Source organism: Mastigoproctus giganteus, chromosome 2, assembly GCF_048544385.1.
Source record: "Mastigoproctus giganteus isolate SK-2022 chromosome 2, ASM4854438v1, whole genome shotgun sequence".
Taxonomy (NCBI): domain Eukaryota; kingdom Metazoa; phylum Arthropoda; class Arachnida; order Uropygi; family Thelyphonidae; genus Mastigoproctus; species Mastigoproctus giganteus.
Window position 1 is genome coordinate 51179507 of NC_143576.1, and position 21912 is coordinate 51201418.

General features: G+C 37.6%; 1 protein-coding gene across 1 annotated transcript in view; it reads left to right on the plus strand.

Annotated features, from left to right (window-relative positions):
* Positions 1 to 21912, plus strand: part of mute (gon-4 like protein muscle wasted) — a 1102179-nt gene that overhangs the window by 873371 nt on the left and 206896 nt on the right. Inside the window, exon 23 of the mRNA XM_090389940.1 lies at positions 16802 to 17047. Coding sequence (XP_090246066.1) covers positions 16802 to 17047 — 246 coding nt within the window. The remainder of the gene's footprint in view (positions 1 to 16801; positions 17048 to 21912) is intronic.

A 21912-nucleotide genomic window follows, 5' to 3' on the forward strand; every position in this document is an offset into this window, starting at 1 on the left:
TAAAGGGATGGTTGTATGGGAGACGACAGAGAGTGGTAATCAGTGCACACTGCTCTTCGTGGACAAATGTTATTAGTGGAGTTCCCCAGGGTTCAGTGTTGGGCCCATTTTTGTTTTACATATTTATCAATGATATTGATGAAGGTATATCAGGTTTATTGTCCAAGTTTCACATGATACAAAGGTTGGCAGGGTTGTAAACGTTAGTAATGACAGTATGCTACTCCAACTGGATCTAGATAAGTTGGGAAAATGGGCTGAGAAGTGGCAACTGGAGTTTACATTGACAAATGCAAAGTACTGCATATGTGTAACAATAACCGAAGAGAAACATACCAACTGGATGGTACTACACTCAGGGAAGTGGAAAGTGAAAAAGACCTGGGGGTAATTGTGCAGCCAAATATGAAGTTCACTGAGCAGGGCAGGTCATGGAGTCTTGTCAATGATATATAGGAATTTTGCTAGCAGGGACAGGGAGGTGATAATCCCATTATACAAGGCAACGGTGAGGCTACACCTAGAGTACTGTGTACAGGTCTGGAAGCCTCATTTTAGGAAGGATGTAGAGTTGATGAGTACAAAGAAGGGCAACAAGATTGGTGAGGCGTACAAAGGGGGTGTTCTTACCAAGAAAATCTTAAGTTCTGGAACTTGCAGCGCTTGAAGAGTAGGCACCTGCGAGGTGATCTGATTAAGGTGTATAAGGCCTTGAATGGATTAAGCAAGCTGAATGCTGATGGCATTCTTCATCTTGCTCAGACTAAGAACCTGAGGGGGCACAGTTTCAGATTAAAGAAGATAGTTGTAGAATAGATGTACGGAAATTTGCCTTTAGCCAGTGGGTAGTTGATTGGTGGAGCAAGCTTCCATCTTTTGTTGTGGAAGCTAATAGCCTATATAAATTTAAGGCCAAGCTGGACAGGCATTTGAAACAAATGGAGGGATGAAACGGGAGGGGTTTTTTTTTTTTTTTTTGGCTGATGCTGCATAAGCTTGCTTTCTTGCATTGTATGCCTCTACTAATGTTAATGCTAATTGCTCTAACTGCAAAGGAGACTACACTGCCTATTCCATAGACTGTAGTATATGGAAAAGAGAGAGAAGCAAATTCAGAAATATAAAACTGAACATAAGGTCACATACTTAGAAACCAAAAGGCAGATACCATTACTCCCAGCAGTCAGATCATAAGTAGCAGCAATGTCAGTACAGAAAATAAAATCGACTGCAATATAAACTAACTTCTCAGTCCCCCTAACATCTCAATAGTGGACTCAGCATGTACTCTCCTCTTATAAACAAAACCAAAAGTTGACCAGGCGTTTAATATGTCCATTATAATTTAACCAGAAGCTGATGATCCAACAAGCAGTGCAAATATTGCCAATCCTGTAGACAAAAAACAGAAAAATATTGGTGCTATGGCAATCAATGAAAATGAGCAAGAAGGTGAACCCAGAACTTTATGCAAATGATGATATGGACAGCGGTGGCCAGCCAAGTTTCCCCTATAAAAAAAAAAAAAAAAAAAATCAAAACAAATCAGTTCAAACAGGCAGCCCATTGTTAATCATCTGAATCAATAATCAAGTCCAAATAATGTGTACACTTCTTCAGTGGATTGTCATGTGCTTCGAAGTAACCTTAACGATATCAAAGATCTGATTTTCATCTCAATTCTGCAAGTGCTTGTTTACAACAAACAAACCTACCTCCACACTTACGCATTTCAATCAGGCACTACAATTTTATATATATATATATAAATAAGTATGTAAGAATAGATAAGTCTGATAAAATTTATTTGCATAGATGGAGGTGAAAAATACACAGAGCCAAGGACTATCTATAATGGTATAGGGTGAGGTATTAAATTGAATACTTCACCCTATACCATATCCCTGTTCTAAATAATTTTAATTCCTCTAATTTCCACAAAATTCCAACAACAATATATTTTTTCAAATTTACTTAAAAATCTACATGTAATTCAAAAACCTTTTTTCCCACTCTGAAAACACTTAATTATATTTTATTTTTGCTTTATCCTTGTTTTTACCTTAATAATTTTCATGTCATTGACACTGCATTGGGACTTCCTTGTCCATACTGTAAGACAATGTTCTAATGTTATTCTTTTTGCATTTTTGGCGTTATTTCACCTCTCTTCCACTGTTATGGACAAGACAAAAATGCAGTTCTTGATACATGGCCAGGTGTCGTCCCCTGATGATATACCTGACCATGTATCAATATTTACTTCAGCTGACATCAGATTTTGAAATTTTGCTATCCCTGTTTTCGACTTATAACTAAATTTGCCCACCTGTATCTGATGACAGCTCTACCACCTTTTATTTTACTTTATTTTGTTTAATCATTTGGTATTAATCATTTTAATTTACAGCTCCCTCACCTTTAACTGGCTTTGTAATTCATCCCATAATTCATCATAACTTTTAGAGGATGTTAACATTCTTTTGCCCTTTACAAACCTACTATACTTATTCATTATTATTTTTTTTTCTACTCGTTCGTTAGTAAGGTGCAAATAATGGAGGCTAGTAAGTCAAGTTTGAATGCTGAGGATATTATTGTCGAAGTTGATGTTGTAATCGCAAAAGTTGAAAATGTTATGTATTGCAAACATAATCAAGAACAGCTTAAGCCAATTGTCACTACTCTTCTTCAGGGTTACGACTTCCGTGTAAATATTTCAGTAAGCATTGAACAGAGAAACGAGTGGAACATTTTGACGTTATGTGTAAGAAGTATAAAAACAAAAAATGGAACGTCTCTGACTGTTTTGAAATGGAATGATGAGAGACATGGTCGTAGTAATGGTATTACAATCGAAATTAATAATGTAGTCAGCCAGCCATGTTACCAGCAACTTTACTGCAAAAGATATTTTAGACTAGAAGGAAGGAAAATGCTGAAAAGTTGCTTTTGAAGAACTGGCTTATCGATCCCGTTTTATGTGAGAAAACTTCACCATTTTCAGTTAATTGGCTTCCTCAAAGTATTTTAATTATTGGACCGCCTGGCGTGGGCAAGCCGGATTTGGTGTATGAAATTGCACACAAATGCAATCTTTTTTTATTGCCTACCAGAGGCTCAGATCTAGCTATCTCACATGTCGACGGAAGTCGCATGCTTCTTCATGATGCATTTCAATCTATAGAGTTTCTTTCCGTTGAAGGAGGATGTATTCTTTTTATAGATGCTTTTGATAGCTTATGCACTGAAAATATTCCCAAAATTGCCATCCAGCAGCTTCGTAATTTAATCGAAAATGTACGGGATAATCAAAATATCCGCATAATTGCTGCAACTAATAAAATAAATACTGTAGTCCGAATCAAGCCCTTAGGAAATCGGGAATGTTTGATAAAGAAATACAACTTTCAGTTCCTGATATTTCTCAAAGAAAAGCAATTTTAGAGAAACTATCCTTACCCTTCTACTACTTGGCACTTTGTATATTTTTCACCTCTATTATACAAATTTTATCAGACTTATCTATTCTTACATACTAATATATATTTTTGCATCGTTTACTGCTGCTGTGTGCATTTTGGTGCATTTGTCATACCTTGCTTATTTATTTTTATCCATGAACTGAAACTTTGATTTTATATTACATTTAATATATATATAGGCAAAACCATAAAACCTCAACAACCACTCACGGAGGAGTCTCCGTTTTGGTCGACTCTAATATTCCATCCAGCATGTTTAGCTGCAAACATCCCTTGAAGCAGTTGTGGTATGTGCATCATGATTGGAACTACCTTTATCATTGTTCCATCTAACCATACATATACATTGAAAGACTTCAAGGATTTAGTTAACCAGTTACGCTCTCCATTCTCTTTGATGGGGGACCTCAATGGGCATCATACCATTTGGGGTTCTCTTCGTATAGACAAAAAAGAGCAGATAATTGGAAAAATGTCTAGATAGTAGGAACTTAACACACTTAAACATAGGTACTCACACCCATGTCCATTTACCTACTTCTGCAGCTGATCTCGCCATCTGTTCCCATGCTTTTTTTTCCTAGTCTTAACTGGTCTGTTTCAAATGATCCCTGTAACAGTGACCATTATTGAGTTGTTTGTCAACTACTAACAAAAGACATATCACAATCTACAAGAGGAAAAAAAATGGAAATTTTGCAAAGCAAACTGGAAAAAGTACCAGTTTGCTCCTTCTTTAGATGAGCAAACTATAAGATTTCTATAAGAAAGAGTCCTGGATATCTCTTGCTAGCAAAATTAATAGAAATACATACACTAGAATTATCTAATAATAGAAATATCTAGAAGTATGTAATAAAATTAGACAAATCTTGCAAATATTCAACAGTCAGTAAACCAATGAGCTGGAATGGTCTTGACATAACTGAACAAGAAAAAATTGCAAACCTACCTTTGAGTAATTGTCAGCTATATCATCATATAGACTAGTCTTTCAAAAATATAAAGCTCAAATCGAAAAATAGAAAATTAATTTCCACACAAACTCATGAGATTTCATTCAACCAAAAAAAGCCTTAGCCAAATCAAATCAAAGTACAGCAGGTCCAGATGGAATCCACTACCAAATGATTAAACATTTTACCAAAAATTCCTTAGGCATGCTCTTGCTGCTTTATAATAAGATATACCTTGAGGACACGTATCCAGATTCTTGGCAGCATTCATTTGTGCTGGCTTTTCCAAAACCGGGGAAGGACCACTCGAATCCAAATAATTATCCACCCTATTGCCTCTCACTAGCTGTCTTGGTAAAAGTTTTGAAAAAATGGGGAATGAATGGTTAACATGGTTTCTTGACTTGCACACTCTCCTTAGCCTGAGCCAGTATGGTTTTGGAAAAACAGATCAACAATAGATATAATGACAAAAGCTATTGTTACCACTTGGAAATATGGGATCCTACACAAATTGTACAAACTAGCACTGCGAGGCCATTATCCAAAGTTTCTCCAGAACTTCATGTATAAAAGTGCTTTCCAAGTCTGCTATCATCATATTCTTTCTCAAATATACAATCAAAAATGGGGGTACCCCAAGGTTCAGTCCTTGGTGCAACCTTTTTCACACTAGAAACATATCTATATGCTGACTACCTCACTATTTAATGTCACTCACAGAATATATGGGCAATTGAGAGACAGCTCCAATGTGCTATAAACAAAGTACAAAAGACAGTGGCAAAACACTTATGCAGAAAACGAAGGTTGCATCCTGATCCAGAATTAGCAATTAACAAATCCAACTCAAACATAGTATCTGATTTCTAGGATTGTGGATGACAAATTAAATTTCCTAGAACATAAATTAAACATTCTCCAAGGAATATCTACCATGATGTGGGGAGCCGATTGTTATTCACATTTTCACATTTATCATGTAACGATAAGATCTAGATTAGATGACAATTCTCCCATCTACTCCTAAGCTAGGAAAAGTGTTAAATTGGTTAGATACAATTCATCATGGTGCATTACGTGTTGTTTTCGGAGCAGTTCAAACCTCACCTGTGTGCAGTTTATACACAGAGATACACAAACTCCCACTCAGTTTTCATAGAGAAGTTCTTCTGTTGAACTACGCTGCAAAAATTCAAAGCCTTCAACATGGCAATATCTGTATACTCCAAAATGGGAAACCTATTACATGAACAAACCTAGCACATACAAACTGGCAGGTATCCGACTAAAAGAATTACTTTCACAAAGAAGCTTAAGTGTGGATAAAATGAAAATCTACCGAGATACCCCCACATCAGTTCACCATGGGAAATCAGTTCAGTCAACTAAGACATGGACCTCACAAAATGTAAACAAAACACCATCCCAAATCATCATATGAAATAGCTACAATCTTGTTGTGTAATGCAATTCTCTGATTTCTCTAACCTGTACACTGATGGCTCCAAAATTGAAACATGCATTGGTGGTGCAATGGTTCTGCCAAACAGCATGATTTCTCAATCTCTTCCAAAATAATGCAGTACATATAACACTGAATTTTTCAATAATCTCGCACTAGAGCACATAAAAAAAAAAAACTTCCCTCGTAAAAAGTATAATTTTTACAGACTCATTAAGCACAGTATATGCTTTATAGCTAGAAGATCATTCATCTCATCCATATCTAAGAAAAATTATTTCATGCTTATCACATCTCAGGACAAAGAAACAAAGAGTTAGATTAACTTGGATTCCTGGACATTCTGGAATACTGGGCAATGAACGTGTGAATCAAGTTGCAAAACACCCGTCAAATGAAAATTCTCACATGCATAAAATTCCACACAATGACTTTACCAGTGCCATTCAAAAAGCCCCCGATGATATATGGATGCAAACCAGGAAATTTCAAACAAGCAAACAACAAATTATACCAAATCAAACAGCAACCAAATCCTGGAAATCAAGTTTTCGGTAAAGCAGACACGAAGAGGTCATCCTTGCCTGGCTTCGCATTGGACACACACATTTAACACATTCTTATCACCTAATGAAAGGTAATCCCTCCACAATGTCCTCAGTGTCTGACCATACTAACGGTAAAGCACTTCACCATTAACATAGAGTTTGATAGTAATAACAGAGCTATAGTGCTCAATATTGAGGTAAATTTCTCTTATCCTTCTACAAATATTAACATAGAATGTCCATGTTACCAAATTGCATACCAATCAGTTCCAAATCACTTGTGACTGAACCATTTACCCTTCAACTTATTATGTGAGACCAATCAGATATAAATGAACTCTTTACCTTCCTCAGTTTAATAAATCTTACATAACCCATCTAATGCCAACATCGGTAACAATATGCCAACATCGGTAACAACATAACTGGTATTAACAAAACTTGAACATGAGCAATATAGCTAAAGCAGCTTTTGTGTCATAAAACCACTACCTCGTTGCAGTAGCATACCTTGATTACTGTCATAATGCAACTGACCACCCTTTGTATCATCTGTCAACTTAGACATTAAACCTGATAAACCCTCTTAAATATCACTAAAAAATACAGAAAAGAAAAATGGGTGCTAGCACCAAACCGTGTAGGGCTCCACTACGAAGAGCAGTGCCCATTGATAACCACTCTGTCTTCCCTCACTCAACTAGTCCTTTATTCATAGCAGTAACTTGCCCTCCATGCTGCAGTATTCCAAAATTGTACAGCAATATTTTATGTGCAACAGTTTCAAAAGCTTGCCTGAAATCCAAGTATAATATCATAATTATTTTTTGCAACCAGTTCCCTTTCTTACTACATCAGAGTATCCAAACAAATTCAATCAGACAAGGGCATCCCTTAACAAATCCATGCTACGACTGCTTTAATGCTGGACCACCTAGAGGGGAGTGCAGTTATACTGCACTCCTCTCTAAGTGGTCCAGCATTACTTTAATCGGTGACTCCATTATTTTTGTTGGAACAGAAGTTAAGCTAACAGGTCTGTAATTACTCTTGTAACCTTTTGATTGGAGATACATTCGCACATTTCTAGTCCACAAGGACCTCGCCTGAATCCAAAGATGCCGTCCTAATTTTAGCTATGGATTTGATTTCACCTGATGTCTCACCATATGTGACAGTTTGATGTATGATAATTCAGCATATTTGTGGCAATTAAATGAATGGCATTTTAGTATGTATTGAAATTAAGAAAATCAGTGAAGTACACAGTTTGGGAAACCAAGATAAATTTTGCTCTCTTCTACAGAAGAAATGCAGAAATTAAGAAAATAATAGGGAAAAAAATATATATACACAGTAGACTCTCAATTTTCCAGTTAATCCAAAAATACAGTATGTCTCAGACACGTAAAAGATATGTTCCAGGACTTCTTACGTAAGCCAAGGGCCCCGAGTGCCAAACGATAGTGACCTAGCGATTTTTTGTGCCATATATATCGTCATCATCATCATCATGATCAGCCATTTTCAATCCACTGCAGGATGAATGCCTCTCCAGCAACTTTCCAGTTCCTTCTGTTTTGAGCACTGGACATCCATTTACTACCCACAAACTCATGAATTTCATCTATCCATCTCCGCCTTTGTCTTCCAGGTTTTCTTCTAGCTCCTCTTGGATACCATTCTGTTATTTTCTTAGTCCATCTGTCATCATGTCTTCGAGCTATGTGTCCTGCCCAAGACCATTTTAGTTCTTTAGTTTTGATAACAATGTCCTTTACTTGAGTTTTTTGCCTAATCCATGTGTTTCTCTTCTTATCTAACAGTCTGATTCCCAATATGATTCGTTCCATTCTTCGCTGTGTAGTTCTCAGCTTCTCTTCCATTCTTTTGGAGAGTGCCCAAGTTTCACTTCCATAAGTCATGGTGGGGAGTATACGTTGGTTCATTATTTTACGTTTCAGACAAACTGGAATATTGCTCTTCAGTATGTGACTATATTTCCTGAATGCTATCCATCCAAAATTTATTCTTCTCTTGACTTCCAGCCATTTATCATTATTACAGCTAATAACTTGTCCCAGATAAGTATATGACTCCACCTTTTCAATTACTGCTCCTTCAATCATTATTTCCCTTTCTGTGGCATACTTGTTCATCATTACTTTTGTTTTAGCCATATTCATCTTTAGTCCAAAATCCTTACTAGCTGTGCATAACTGATTAAGATTTTCCTCTAATTCTTTGGGATCATGGCTTATGACCACAATGTCATTGCAAATCGTAAATGGTTTAGGTACTCTCCGTTCACATTGACTCCTTTCTGCGACCAGTCTAATCTTCTGAAAGCTTCCTCAAGGGCAGCAGTAAACAGCTTCGGAGATATTGTGTCTCCTTGTCGAACTCCTTTCTCAATTTTAAATTTCCTACTGTCTTTGTCTAGTCTAATAAAGGATGTAGCACTCTCGTATATTTTCTTCAAAATCATAATATATGGGGCATCAATGGCTTGTCTTTCCAGTGCCCGAAATATTGCCTTATGCTGTATGGAGTCAAATGCCTTTTCAAAATCCACAAATGCCAGGCATAATGGTGTTTTATATTCATTTGCTTTCTCCATTAGCTGTGATATTACATGAAGGTGATCCATAGTTGAGAATCCTGTCCTAAAGCCAGCGTGCTCTTTCGGTTGATTCTCATCAAGTATTCTTTCTAATCTGTTAGTAATGACCCTTGTGAACAACTTGTAGATGTGGGATAACAAGCTAATTGGTCTATAATTTCCAATTTCTGATTTATCTCCTTTCTTATGCAGCAAAACTATGATTGCATTATTCCACTGCTTAGGCGTCACACCTTTTCTAATGCACTTTGTGAAGAGCCTTGCCAGTTTTTGTGTTATGTCTCTTCCTCCCAATTTTAACAACTCTACAGTAACTTCATCTTCCCCCGGGGCTTTCCGATTCTTCATTTTCTTCAATGCATGTTCTACCTCATCAGGAAGAATATTGGGTATGCCGTATTGTGTTGCTACTTTGCAATCCATCTTCCCCACTGCTGGCATCATTCCCCTGCTCCTTGTATAATTCTCTATAGTAGTCTTCTGCTATTTGAATTATGCCTTCTCTGCTGTTTATAAGTACACCATCGCTATTCTTCAGTTTCAGTATCATTTGTCTTTCTGTATTACTGCTCATGGCTGCTGATTTAAATCCTTTGTTTTCCCTTAATGCTTGTTCTACTTTTCTTGTGTTAAATCTTCTTATATCCTCTCTGAGTCTCTTTCTAATGGCTTTGCATAACTCAGTATACTCAGTATACTCAATTTTCTCCCTGTCAGTGTTTTTCTTGCTTTTCATTTGTCATCTTCGGTTCATCATGACAAGTGTTTCTTGACTAATTTTTTCTTCTTTGGATTTCTTTTTCCCTATAGGTTTCTTTGGCTTTATCACTTTCAAAAAGTTGTAATATTCCTCGTCGATATCTTGGTCCTCAGCAGTCTGCAGAAGCTCATACATGTTCTTAAGTTCAAGTACATACTGCTTTTTCTCCTCTTCTCTTATCTCAAAGACCTTTGTATTATTTACTCGAGTCAGTTTTTTCCTTTACTTTCCTACATCTATATCAAGTGTACATCTTACCATTCTGTGATCACTTCCAACATTTACCTTATTCAGGACGGTAACATCATTCACAATATATCTTCTGTTAGTGAGGATGAAGTCGATTTCATTAGTAGTTAATCCATTTGGACTCTTCCATGTCCACTTTCTGTTCACCGTTTTCTTGAAAAAAGTGTTCATTACTGACAGTCCTTGAGATTCTGCAAATTCCACAACTCTTTCACCTCTTTCATTTCTTTCACCAATTCCAAAATTTCCTATAGTTCCCCTTTCTGCACTGTTTTGTCTTTTTCCAACCTTAGCATTGAAGTCTCCCATAATAATAGTGTAGTGGGTTTTCGGCTCATCTAGAAGACTCTCAATTTCTGTCTACATTTCTTCAGCCTCCTCATCATCATGGCTCGATGTTGGTGCATAAATCATTATAATCTTTAGCTTGTATCTCTTAGAAATGTTAAGTATTAGTCTTGACACTCTTGGTGATGTACTTTTGAATTCCAAAATGTTGTTTTTAAAATCTTTATGGACCAGAAACCCAACTCCACCTTCACTCCTTTCACTGTTTCCATTGGTGTATAGCAGATTTCCACTTGATAAACTTATAAGTGATTAATTTCTTCTTCTTGTTTCAGCCAAACCGATGATATTCCAATTCACATTTTCTAATTCCTTTTCCAGCTCTAATATCCTGTCTTCACCGATGAGTGTTCTTACGTTATAACAGGCCAAGTTCAGTTTCCGTGCATAGCAGCCTGGTCGTACCCAGAGATTCTTAGCACCCTCTGCTTCCACTCTAATCCTCTCGCTGCCGTAAGAGGGAGAGTGAAAGCTGCTGGGGACTGAGGGCCATTTGTTTCGTCGTGCTTTCATATTGCTGGAGGGTTTTGGCCATATATGTAGAGTGCTCTTACTCAACGAATAAGTTCTATTTATTTTAGTGTCTTTTCTTCCTGTTTTACTTAAATGATTCTTTACTTAAAAGCTTTCAAGTAAGAATCCAGAAAGAAAATTTTCTGGATTCTTTCTTTATACATATATATTTATTTAATCCGTACTAACTCAAGTAACTTCCTCAACCACTTGGTCACTGGTGGCACAGCTCCTGCCTCCGTGGCAGGGCCGGTAACGTGGGAGAAAACAGTTACTCTCCCGGAAATAAAAGGAGCAAAGATGGGCGTAAATAATTTTCCTCATTTAGAGCCATCAAGCTCAAGGTCAGTAATATCCAATGAAAATTACTCAAACCAACCCAAAAGACTTCGAAGAGAAGTAGACTGTCATAACCTCCTTAACTTTCTGGTGATACACTCTCTGTCTACTCAGCCTGTGGGCAAGCTATCACCATTTATGATCGAAAAATATTTAGAATCTATTGCAGGATCACAAAAATGGTGAAGAGATTACAATCAGGAGACCCTAGTTAAAACAGCCACCACCAAACGTTCTGAGTGGCTATTGAAGAAAAAAAACATTTGGTGGGTTGCCACTATCCCCTCAATACTTTAAATTCATTGAAAGACATCATTACAGAGTGGGACCTGCTTTCAGTGTCTGAGGAGGAATTAGTCCACAAACTTAGTAATCAGAAGGTAATCAGTGCGAGGTGCATAAAAATGAAAAAAGATCTAAATGTCGTACCAACTGGATCCATCATTTTAACCTTCTGCACTCCTGATTTGCCATCCACTGTAGTTAGTAGTAGTGGCATGTGATCCAAGAAAGCAAGTGTATGAGCTTATGCAGCACCAGCCAAAAAAAAAAAAAAAAAAAAAAAATTTCACACAACCATTCCCTCTAAATGTTTGTCCAGTTTCTCCTTAAATTTATTTAACCTATCAACTTCCACAACGGCAGATGGAAGTTTGTTCCAGCAATTAACCACCCGCTGGCTAAAGGCAAATTTCCCTACATCTGTCTTTCCTTAATTTGAATTAGTTCGTAATCTGAACAAGTGGAAGAATCCCTTCAGAATTCAGGAGTGCTCAACCCCCATTCAAGGACTTATACGCCTCAATCAGATCACCGCGCAGGTGCCTAGTCTACAGCCACTGCAATTTGCAGAACATAAGCCTCTCTTGGTAAGAGGATCCCTTCATTCCCCTCACCAATCTTGTTGCCCTTCTCTGTACACTCTCAAGCAAATCTACATCCTTCCTAAAATGAGGCCTCCAGTACTCAAGGCATGGCCTGACCATTGCCTTATACAGAGGGACAATCACCTCCTTTTCCCTGCTAGCAAAATTCCCATATAACATTGACAAAACCCCATGACCTGCCCTGGCAGCCTGTCTGCATTTCTCAGAAAACTTCATATCTGACTGCACAATTACTCCCGGGTCTTTTTCATTTTCTACCACCTTAAGTGTAGTACCACACAGTTGATACATTTCTCTGGGGTTACTTTTACCGATATGCAGTACTTTGCTTTTGTCAAGGTTAAACTTCAGTTTCCACATCTCAACCCGTCTGCCCAAAGTTTCTAGATCCTGTTGCAGTAGCACACTCCCATTACTGTCATTAAAACCCTGCCCACCTTTGTATTATCTGCAAACTTGTACACTAAGCCTGATATACCTTCATCAATATCATTGATAAATATACAAAACAACAGTGGACCCAACACCGAACCCTGTCGGACTCCATTAATAACATTAGTCCATGAAGAGCAGCATCCATTGATTTCCACCATCTGTCTTCTCCCACTCAACCATCCTTTTATCCATTGTAGCAACTTACCCTTAATACTATTCTGCTCCAATTTGTACAGTAGTCTTCCATGCCTAACAGTGTCAAAATCTTTCCTGAAATCCAAGTATATGATATCAAAATTATTTTTTGCGTAATTTTGAAAAAAAAAAAAATATTTTTTCAACTGCCGTGCTCAAACAGACGTGTTGATACCACCGAACACCTCTTTGGCAAATTTGGTTAAAGAAACCTTATCAGCCTCCAGAAAAGATACTCCTAAACCTAAAACCAGTGAAGCCAAAAAGACCCCAATTGGTATCCCAACTGATATTTATTATTTGTTATTTGGTTTTTTTAGGAGCATTAGCAACTAAGGCCATATTGCTCTGTGAATATGCAGTGGTCATTCCCTGACCTTTCCGCATCCTCCATATTTGGTGGTGATGGGCTCGAACCCCGGTCTAATCAAGAAGTGTGTGATACACACTGCTGCTCCTTCCCACCTGGCTACGGAGACGCCCCCAACTGATACTCCAACAGTCTCGCAGGACACAGAAAGGATGAAAACTACTAAAGATTGTAAGAAAGTTGAACCTCAAACAAACAGTATGGAAGTAGATGTACACCCGGATTATGAGGAACCCATCCTAGAATTGCATGCCAATGACACTATGGATACTGGTTGCCCTACATTCCCAAAAAAAAAGACTGGAACAAATGTCCCGCATCCAAAAAAACAGCCAGATAAATCATCCTCAAATAAACCTGAATATTGCATAACATCATATAGTGGAACTGCAGAGGACTAAGCAGCCGTTCTGATGGCTTAAGAGATTTAATAGCTCAATTCAACCCCATAGCTGTATGCCTACAGGAAACATTCTTGTCACCCCAAGTTTTGCCAAAATTCTCCAATTATATGATGTATAGATGAGATAGAAACTCAGAGTCTCCTGCAAGTGGAGGAATAGCCATTCTGGTTAATTCTAACATGCCATCCAAGCCGATCAGGTTAATAATAAATCCAGAAGCTGTGGCTACTCGTATTGCAGTTGGTACATCAATTACTCTTGTCACCGTTTATATTCAACCATCACTACCTCTTCCCAACTCCCAACTCCAATTTGTCTTTTCGGTGACTTTAATGGACACCATCCATTGTGGGAGTCCGCTACAATGGACAGAAGCAGCAAATTAATTGAAGAATTTATGAATGATAGTGATCTTAATTTACTAAACACTGAATCTCCTAATTACATCCACCTACATACAGGATCTACTTCTGCAGTTGACTTGGCAATTTGCTCTCTATCCATCTTTCCAATCCTGACATGGTCGTTATTATCTGATCCCGTTAACAGTGACCACTTTCTAATTATTTGCTCAATACAAACAGCTGTAACTCAAAATCCTAAGCAACAATCCAATAGGAAGTTTAGTAAGGCAAACTGGGATGGCTATTCTGCCCAAATGCTCTTAGACAGAATTTATGTCCAACAGAAACATATTGATGATGTAACTTTTTACATCATCATCAAAATCCAATGATATTGGACAGCAAGCTAAACTTCCAAGCTCACGTCACTCATTTAAGAACTACTTGTCTAAAGCATATGAATATACTTCGATCATTCTCGTCCATGTCATGGGGAGCTGATCGGTATACCTTACTACACCTGTACAAGTCCCTAATCCGTTCACGCTTGGATTACGGTTCTTCAATATATGACTCTGCTGGGGTAAGCACATTAGAACGAGTGAACGTCATACTGCACAGTGCTCTGAGGACAGCCTTAAGAGCTTTCAGGACTTCTCCAATCCAAAGTCTTTATATTGAGATGCATGATACCCCATTACAGTTGCGTAGAAAAACACTACTGCTCCACTATGCTGCTAAGATCCAGAGTCTACCATCACACCCCAGTTGGGAGTATCTCTATAATACTCGGTGGGAGTCATTCTATGATAGCAAGCCAAATGAAATAGACCTGCTTCACTTAGGATTAAGGAACTTGTTCAGAGTTGGAATGTCAATTTACATGAAATTTTTCAGGACACAACTGCACCTGTTCCACCTTGGACTTATTTTTTCCCACATGGAGAAAGTGCACATCATGAGATGTGCACTTTCTCCATGTGGGAAAAAAATTATACCACCTTACAATATCAGACAGTTACACTCAGTTCATGCTACTAGGAACAAACATGCCTATAAAATTTATACAGATGGTTCCAAAACTGACAAAATGGTAATTTCAGCCACACTACCACTAGATAGCAGTAGTGTGGCTGAAATTACCATTCACCTTCATAGCTGAATTATATGCCATTAAGTTAGCGCTTAATAAGATTATTGAGCTTACCATTTCACCTGTCATAATTTACACCGACGCCCTCAGTGCTGACTCTGCCATTAAGAAGAAGTTCTCATATTCTCATCCTGTCTTGAAACAGATTCATTCCCAGCTATTGTTTTTTTTTTTTTTTCTTTCTTTTTATGTAAACCCCAAACATGAGCGGTATTAGAACCTATAGTACTTAGTAATAAATAAATAAATAAATAAATTTTCTGTTTATACTCCCGGACGACCAAACGGTCAGAGGAGTTCACAAGATATACAGAATACAAGAAACAGCACCGTATTCAGCAGTCACGGGCTTGAACCCCGGTCACTCAAGGCACGTGTACTTATGCACCCGCGCGCCTGACCACTAGGCTACGGCGGCCTATTACCGTGCTTGGGTTGGAGGTTGAGAAGATGAAAGAAGATATTTGTTGACATTGGACTTGAACTTCTGTAGACTGTAATTTTCAGGAAATACGTATGAAGGAAGGTTGTTCCAGAAAACGACATTTGAATGAATAAACGAGGAAGATGAAAAGTTGGTTCTGTGAGTTTGAAGTTGGACAGTAAATGGATGTTAGCTGGTGGCTGCACGTGTCCGGACTGTTTTGAAGGAGAGAGTGGGAATTATACAAGCCAATTCAGAAGAACAGTGCCCATGGAAATATCTGTAGAAGGGGCATGCAGTAGAAACAGTACGTCTATGAGACAGCGAGTGGAGAGACTCTGTTAGAGATGAATCATTAATTAACCTAACTGCTCTCTTCTGAATGGAATCAAGAAGCCCGAGAGAGATTTTGGGGCCACCACCCCAGATATGGGAACAATATTCCATGGTACGGCGGATTTGCGATTTATATAGAGTGAGTAGCTGTTTGGAAGAAAAGTAATGCTGAGAGCGAAAGAGAAAACCAAGTTTTTTAGATGCAGAGGGAAGCAATATTTGTAATGTGCTTGCGCCAAGAGAAATTAGAAGTCAGGGTAATTCCCAAAAGAGATGTATCAGTTTGCATAGAAATCGGAGTGTCACCAAAAATAAGCATAGGAGCAGAAGAATCCTTTTTTTGTGAGATATAAGACAAGATTGAGTTTTAGAAGGATTGAAATTTCAATCAAGGATTGAAATATAGATGGACAGCCATACTGAAGATAATAATAGCACATACTCAAGCAATCCATGCTGCTATTCCAGAACAGGGGCCCACATCTGGTGAGTATGGACAATCCCAGATTTTTGTTGGTCTAGTTTTAATAAAATCTTGGAGGTCCCAACAAATCTTTCTGAATGAGCCAGATATATTTTCTTTTTCAAGAAAAAAATAATGACATATATGAGAGGGTTTGGCAAATCTTTCTGAAAGAGTCAAATATAAAGTTTTATAACCACTACGAGTGTAGTTATTACATGAGATTTAGGACATGAATGAATGTAGGGAAGACAATAAGCACTTTATGCATGTATATACATGTGGTGATGGGAGCTTTTGGAGGGTGTGAATTAATCTGGGGATTACATCACTGAATTACCTGTTAAGCAGCAACATTTTTATTTTATTTAATATAATTAAGAAGTGTTTTGCTCTGGTGTTGTTTTCTGTTAGTGCAATATAATTTTAGTTTATTTCCAAAATTGTCTCTTACTGTGTGTTAAATGTAAAGTATAATTAAAACTTTTTAAAATGTTTTGTTAGTTTTTGGATGGAAGAATTTACATCCAGACAGGAAAAGTGCTGAAGCCTGCTCAAATTATTTACCATTCTCTAGAAGGATCACAGTCTTCTCAAACACCAGTGAAAACAGAGACTGTTGAAATAGTCCATGTCAGAAGTCCCACAAGTCTGCAAGGTAGTGATTCACCACTTTCTAGTCTTAGTCCAAGTCCTGCACCACTCAGCTGCCAAGGAGAAGAGGAGCTACTTGATGACCATGACAAAGAGGTTAGTTTTTATTGTAATTAATGAAATGGATTTGTTCTTTCATATAATTAAATTAAATAACTAAAAATGCAGCGGTCTTAGTGGAAATGCCATGAAGATGAGCTATTAGTTCAACAAAACAATTAGTTCTTAGGCTCAGTCAGCACATAACATTGATCAAAGTTTGCTACTGAGTGCATCGGTATTATATACTGGAAGTCCTCAACAATTGAAAGGGCATGGCATAAAGATTATGCTATGCACTTTATATAGATAGCATTGCTCCAATGGAGAAGCATATTCCTATTTATTTAAAATGTATTCCATTTCCCCATACCTGTGCTTAAACCCATTTTTGATGGGTGTCACCCATCAGTGATACAGCACACACACACACACACACACAGTGAGTAAATAACCTATAGACAGAGTGATAATAAATATTTGCAATATTGAGATGCTTGATGTCATTGAAATGTTAAACTGAGGAAACTTGTTGTTACGGATTTGAGTAAAATGATTATGACACCAAAGCACTTGGTCTCATACCCATATTGCTCAAATCTTTAGAGGCATAAGATGATGAAAGAAAGCAAGCTTATGCATCATCAGTCAAAAAAAATAAAAAAAAATAAAAAAAGTTCCCATTTCACCCCTCCATTCGTTCCAAATACCATCTAGTTCGGCCTTAATTTTTTTTAGGCTATCAACTTCCACAACAAAGGATGGAAGTCTGTTCCACCAAACAATTACCTGCTGGCTAAAGGCAAACTTCCACACATATATCCTACATCTGTCTTTCCTCAATTTGAATTTATGCCCTCTCAGGTGATTATTCTGAGCAAGAGGAAGAATCCCATCAGCATTGAGCATGCTCAAACCATACAAGGCTTTATACAGCTCACCTTGCAGGTGCCTAGTCTCCAGAGACTGTAATTTGCAAAACATAAGCCTCTCATCGTAAGACCAACACTTTGTTCCATTCACTAATCTTGTTGCCTTTCTCTGTACTCATTCCAACAGTTCTACATCCTTCTTAAAATGGGGCCTCCAGACCTGTATACAGTATTCAAAGTGTGGCCTGACCATTGTTGCCTTATACAAGGTTATAATCACCTCCTTATCCCTGCTAGAATAATTCCTGTATATCGTTGACAAGACACCATGAGCTATTCTTGCAGACCATCTGCACTGCTCAGAAAACTTCATATCTGCCTGCACAATTACCCCCGGGTCCTTTTCATTCTCTACCACTGTCAGTGTAGTACCACAGAGTTGATATGTTACTCTGGGGTTACTGCTTCCCATATGTAGTACTTTACATTTGTCAATGTTAAATTTCATTTTCCACATCTCAGCCCATCTGCTCAATTTTTCTAGATCCTGTTGCAGCAGCATACTGTCATTAGTGTCCTTAACAAACATGCCAACCTTTGTATCGTCTGCAAACTTGGATGTTAAGCTTGATATTCCATCATCAATATCATTTATAAATACAGAAAACAACAATGGACCAAACACTGAACCCTGAGGGACTCCACTAATAACATTTGTTCAGCAGTCTTCCATGTGCAACAGTATCAAAAGCCTTTCTAAGATCCAAATATATGATATCAAAGTTATTCCCTGTATCCAGTTCCTTTGAGACCACATCATATTATCCAATCAAATTGATCAAGCGAGACTTTCAATTAACAAAACCATGTTGTGTCGGAGCTATAACTGAAGTCTTGTCTACATGATCCTGCAGTGCTTCTTTAACCAGTACCTCCATTAATTTTCTGGAACAGAAGTTAAACTAACAAGTCTATAATTACTTGTCACCTTTTGATCTTCCTTTGTGAACTGTGGTCACATTTGCACATCTCTAGTCCATTGGTACCTCCACTGAGTCCAAAGAAACTCTCATAATTATGTCTAAGGATTTTCATACTTCCTTTTCTGCCTCCTTGAATATAACTGGATAGATCCCATCCACCCGGGTGCCTTTTTTATGTTTGTCTTCAACAATTTCTACTCCACATTCCTCTCAGTTATTACAAAATCATCTAGCTCACTGCCAGAGTTTAACTCACATCTGGCATTCCCCTCCCTGAATAACTTCTCATGTTTGAATGTAGATGCAAAATACTCATTTAGTTTGTTAGCCACCTAAACAGGAGCATCAACAGTTGAACCATCAATATCCAGTAGACCAATCCGATTCATCCCTTCCTTCTAGAGTTTACATAGGTAACGAACTCTTTGCTGTTTTCCTTTGCGTCCTTTGCCAAAGATTTCTCATAATCTGCCTTTGCCTGCCTAATCTCCTTTGTGACTTGGTTACAGACCAGCTTATATCTATCATAGGCTTCTGTGTCACCTGTTTATTTGTGTCCCATGCATTTTTCTTTTCTGCCACATGTCTAATTAGTTCATCTAACATCCATTTAGGCCTAATATCTCAGATATTATAATTAATATCTCAGACCACCGTAGCCGCCTTTATGAAAGCAAAAACCCTTCCCTTCCCTTTATCCCTGATAGTAGTTACCTCTTTGAGTAAATTGTTATACTTGAATCATACTAAAGAAATTGTACATGCATGGTTAATAAAGTTCTAATGGCAGCGACAGGCAAATAATACATCATCTAGTTATAACAATTCAAACTAACTATATGGAAATAGTTAGTTTTAACATTATTGATAAAATGGTAATTGATGGGCTTTTAGTGTATGTATTCTTCGTGTAGATGGCGCATCTCTAGCATGTACTGGCATGTGACAAACTGGTTACATTTGCTCTCAGAGAATCATAATGGGTGACAAAACTGAAGATGGTGCTATTTAAGATAGAACTCATAAGAAATGATTTAATATTAAACACCATATTATCTATAGTGAAATGTAATAGATGCCAATACTAAGTGTTGCGCTATTTAAGATAGCAGCATTAGGATATTCTGTAACTTAACAATACTAATACAATGATCATGTTGTTGAGGAGTAATGTTTATACATAACAGAAGGGAGTCATCATGACTTACCGAAAAAGGAACGATTTTTCCTAGGAGTGTGGAACTGGCAAGGAATTTCCATGTTTTCTATCTTCTTTCGGGTTCTGATACTGTCACTCTCACTTTCTGTATCGTCTCGTGCTGTCTGTAAAACTTCCTAAAAATCTCTCTCCTCTGTACCGTTTCGAGCTGTCCCGAAACTGCGCCTCCGTAGCCAGGTGGGAAGGAGCAGCAATCCGTAGTACACAATTCTTGATTATACCGGGGTTCGAGCCCATCACCACCAAATACGGAGGATGCGGAAAGGTCAGGGAATGACCACCGCATATCCTCGAACAATATGGCCTTAGTTGCTAATGCTCCTAAAAAAACCAAAACAAACAAAAAACAAGCCATCCCGAAACTTACTATATTCTCCCCCTTCTCTGCCCTGCTCCATTGACTATATTACTCCTTATCACCTGGACTTCTACCGATCTGGTGTTTGAAGAAGGGGGTAACCTGCAACGATTAGCGACAAACAGCACGAAGCAGTTTCTCCAAGAGCGAGCGGAGCTCATATTTTTGGACTCCCGAACTTAACTTCTTCGAAAGCGACTGTAATCTCGAGTTAAGACAATAGTCGGAAAGGGAAATTTAAACATACTCGAGTGAGATTTCGACCCTACCGAATTTAGGAATCTTAATATTGTCGGAGAGCTGAGAGCAGTTAATTTGTCATGTTAGTTTAGTAGCTATGTTTTCCTCTGAAACGACCAACACACCTCTTTAGCAGAAGAGGCACAGTATCTGGATGGGGGATGTATGGGGAATGTCTGCAAATTAATAAGTAAAATGTGAGCATTTTACACCCCTGATTACTACCGCTGAGAATTTCATTCAGGGTACACAACTATGACTGAAATTCTCGACGTTACTACTGGGTTTTGACCTTTTGTTGGGGGGGGGGGTAAACCTAAACCTTCCTCCTCTTACAATGTAAAAGAAACTTAATTAATAACTATATATATATATATATATATATATATATATATATTATTTTATCTTTCTATTGTGGTTTATTGTGTTTATTTTCTTAATTACGGGTGTTTTCTACTCATAGGTATTATGGTTAATACATTACTGGTCTTTAAGCTAGCCTAAACTCGGTTATCTTAAATGCCCAGGGCCTATTCATTTATTATTTTTCAACTTGTTACGTATTGCTAAAGAAATTGTCATATTAATTATAGATGAAAAACTGTAGCAATACTACTTTATGACAAAATGATAAAATATTAAACATTTTTATACATTTATTGTATTACATCTTTATACATATTTGTATTACATCACATGGTCGTCAATCCCCTACTTCATCGGGGGCTTTGAGCGGATTGACGGTCCATTCGATGTAATGCATTACTTACTTACCCGTTTCTGTTTGTATCTATCACAGCTTTGCTATTTTGTCCGATACTGAATTCTAAGTTTCTTTTAAATTCCCATTTTTGTCCCTTTCCCATTGCTATTAGTTAAATAGGTATTATTTATTATAAATTTATTATGAACCGAATTAATATCCCATAATTTCTACAGCAACTGTGATAGAATACACAAAGCCCAACGGGTGAGTTTTTTAAAAAATTACAATAACTTTACTTACTTGATGTGTATAAGTGGAGGTCGTAGTGTCGAATCAGGAAAGTTTCCCATCCTACTTGATGTGTTTCGGTGGAGGTCGTCGAGTCGAAAAAGGAATGTTTCGCACCCTTAACTTGTTTTATAGATGGCTATTTTTATGGCTTTGTCGCTTTAGCATTTCCCTGTGTTCCGATGGTGTTTTGGCGGAAGTCCCCGAATTTCAGGCCAAGGTCTATTATGGTGGTTTTGTGGCAGGTTAAATGAAT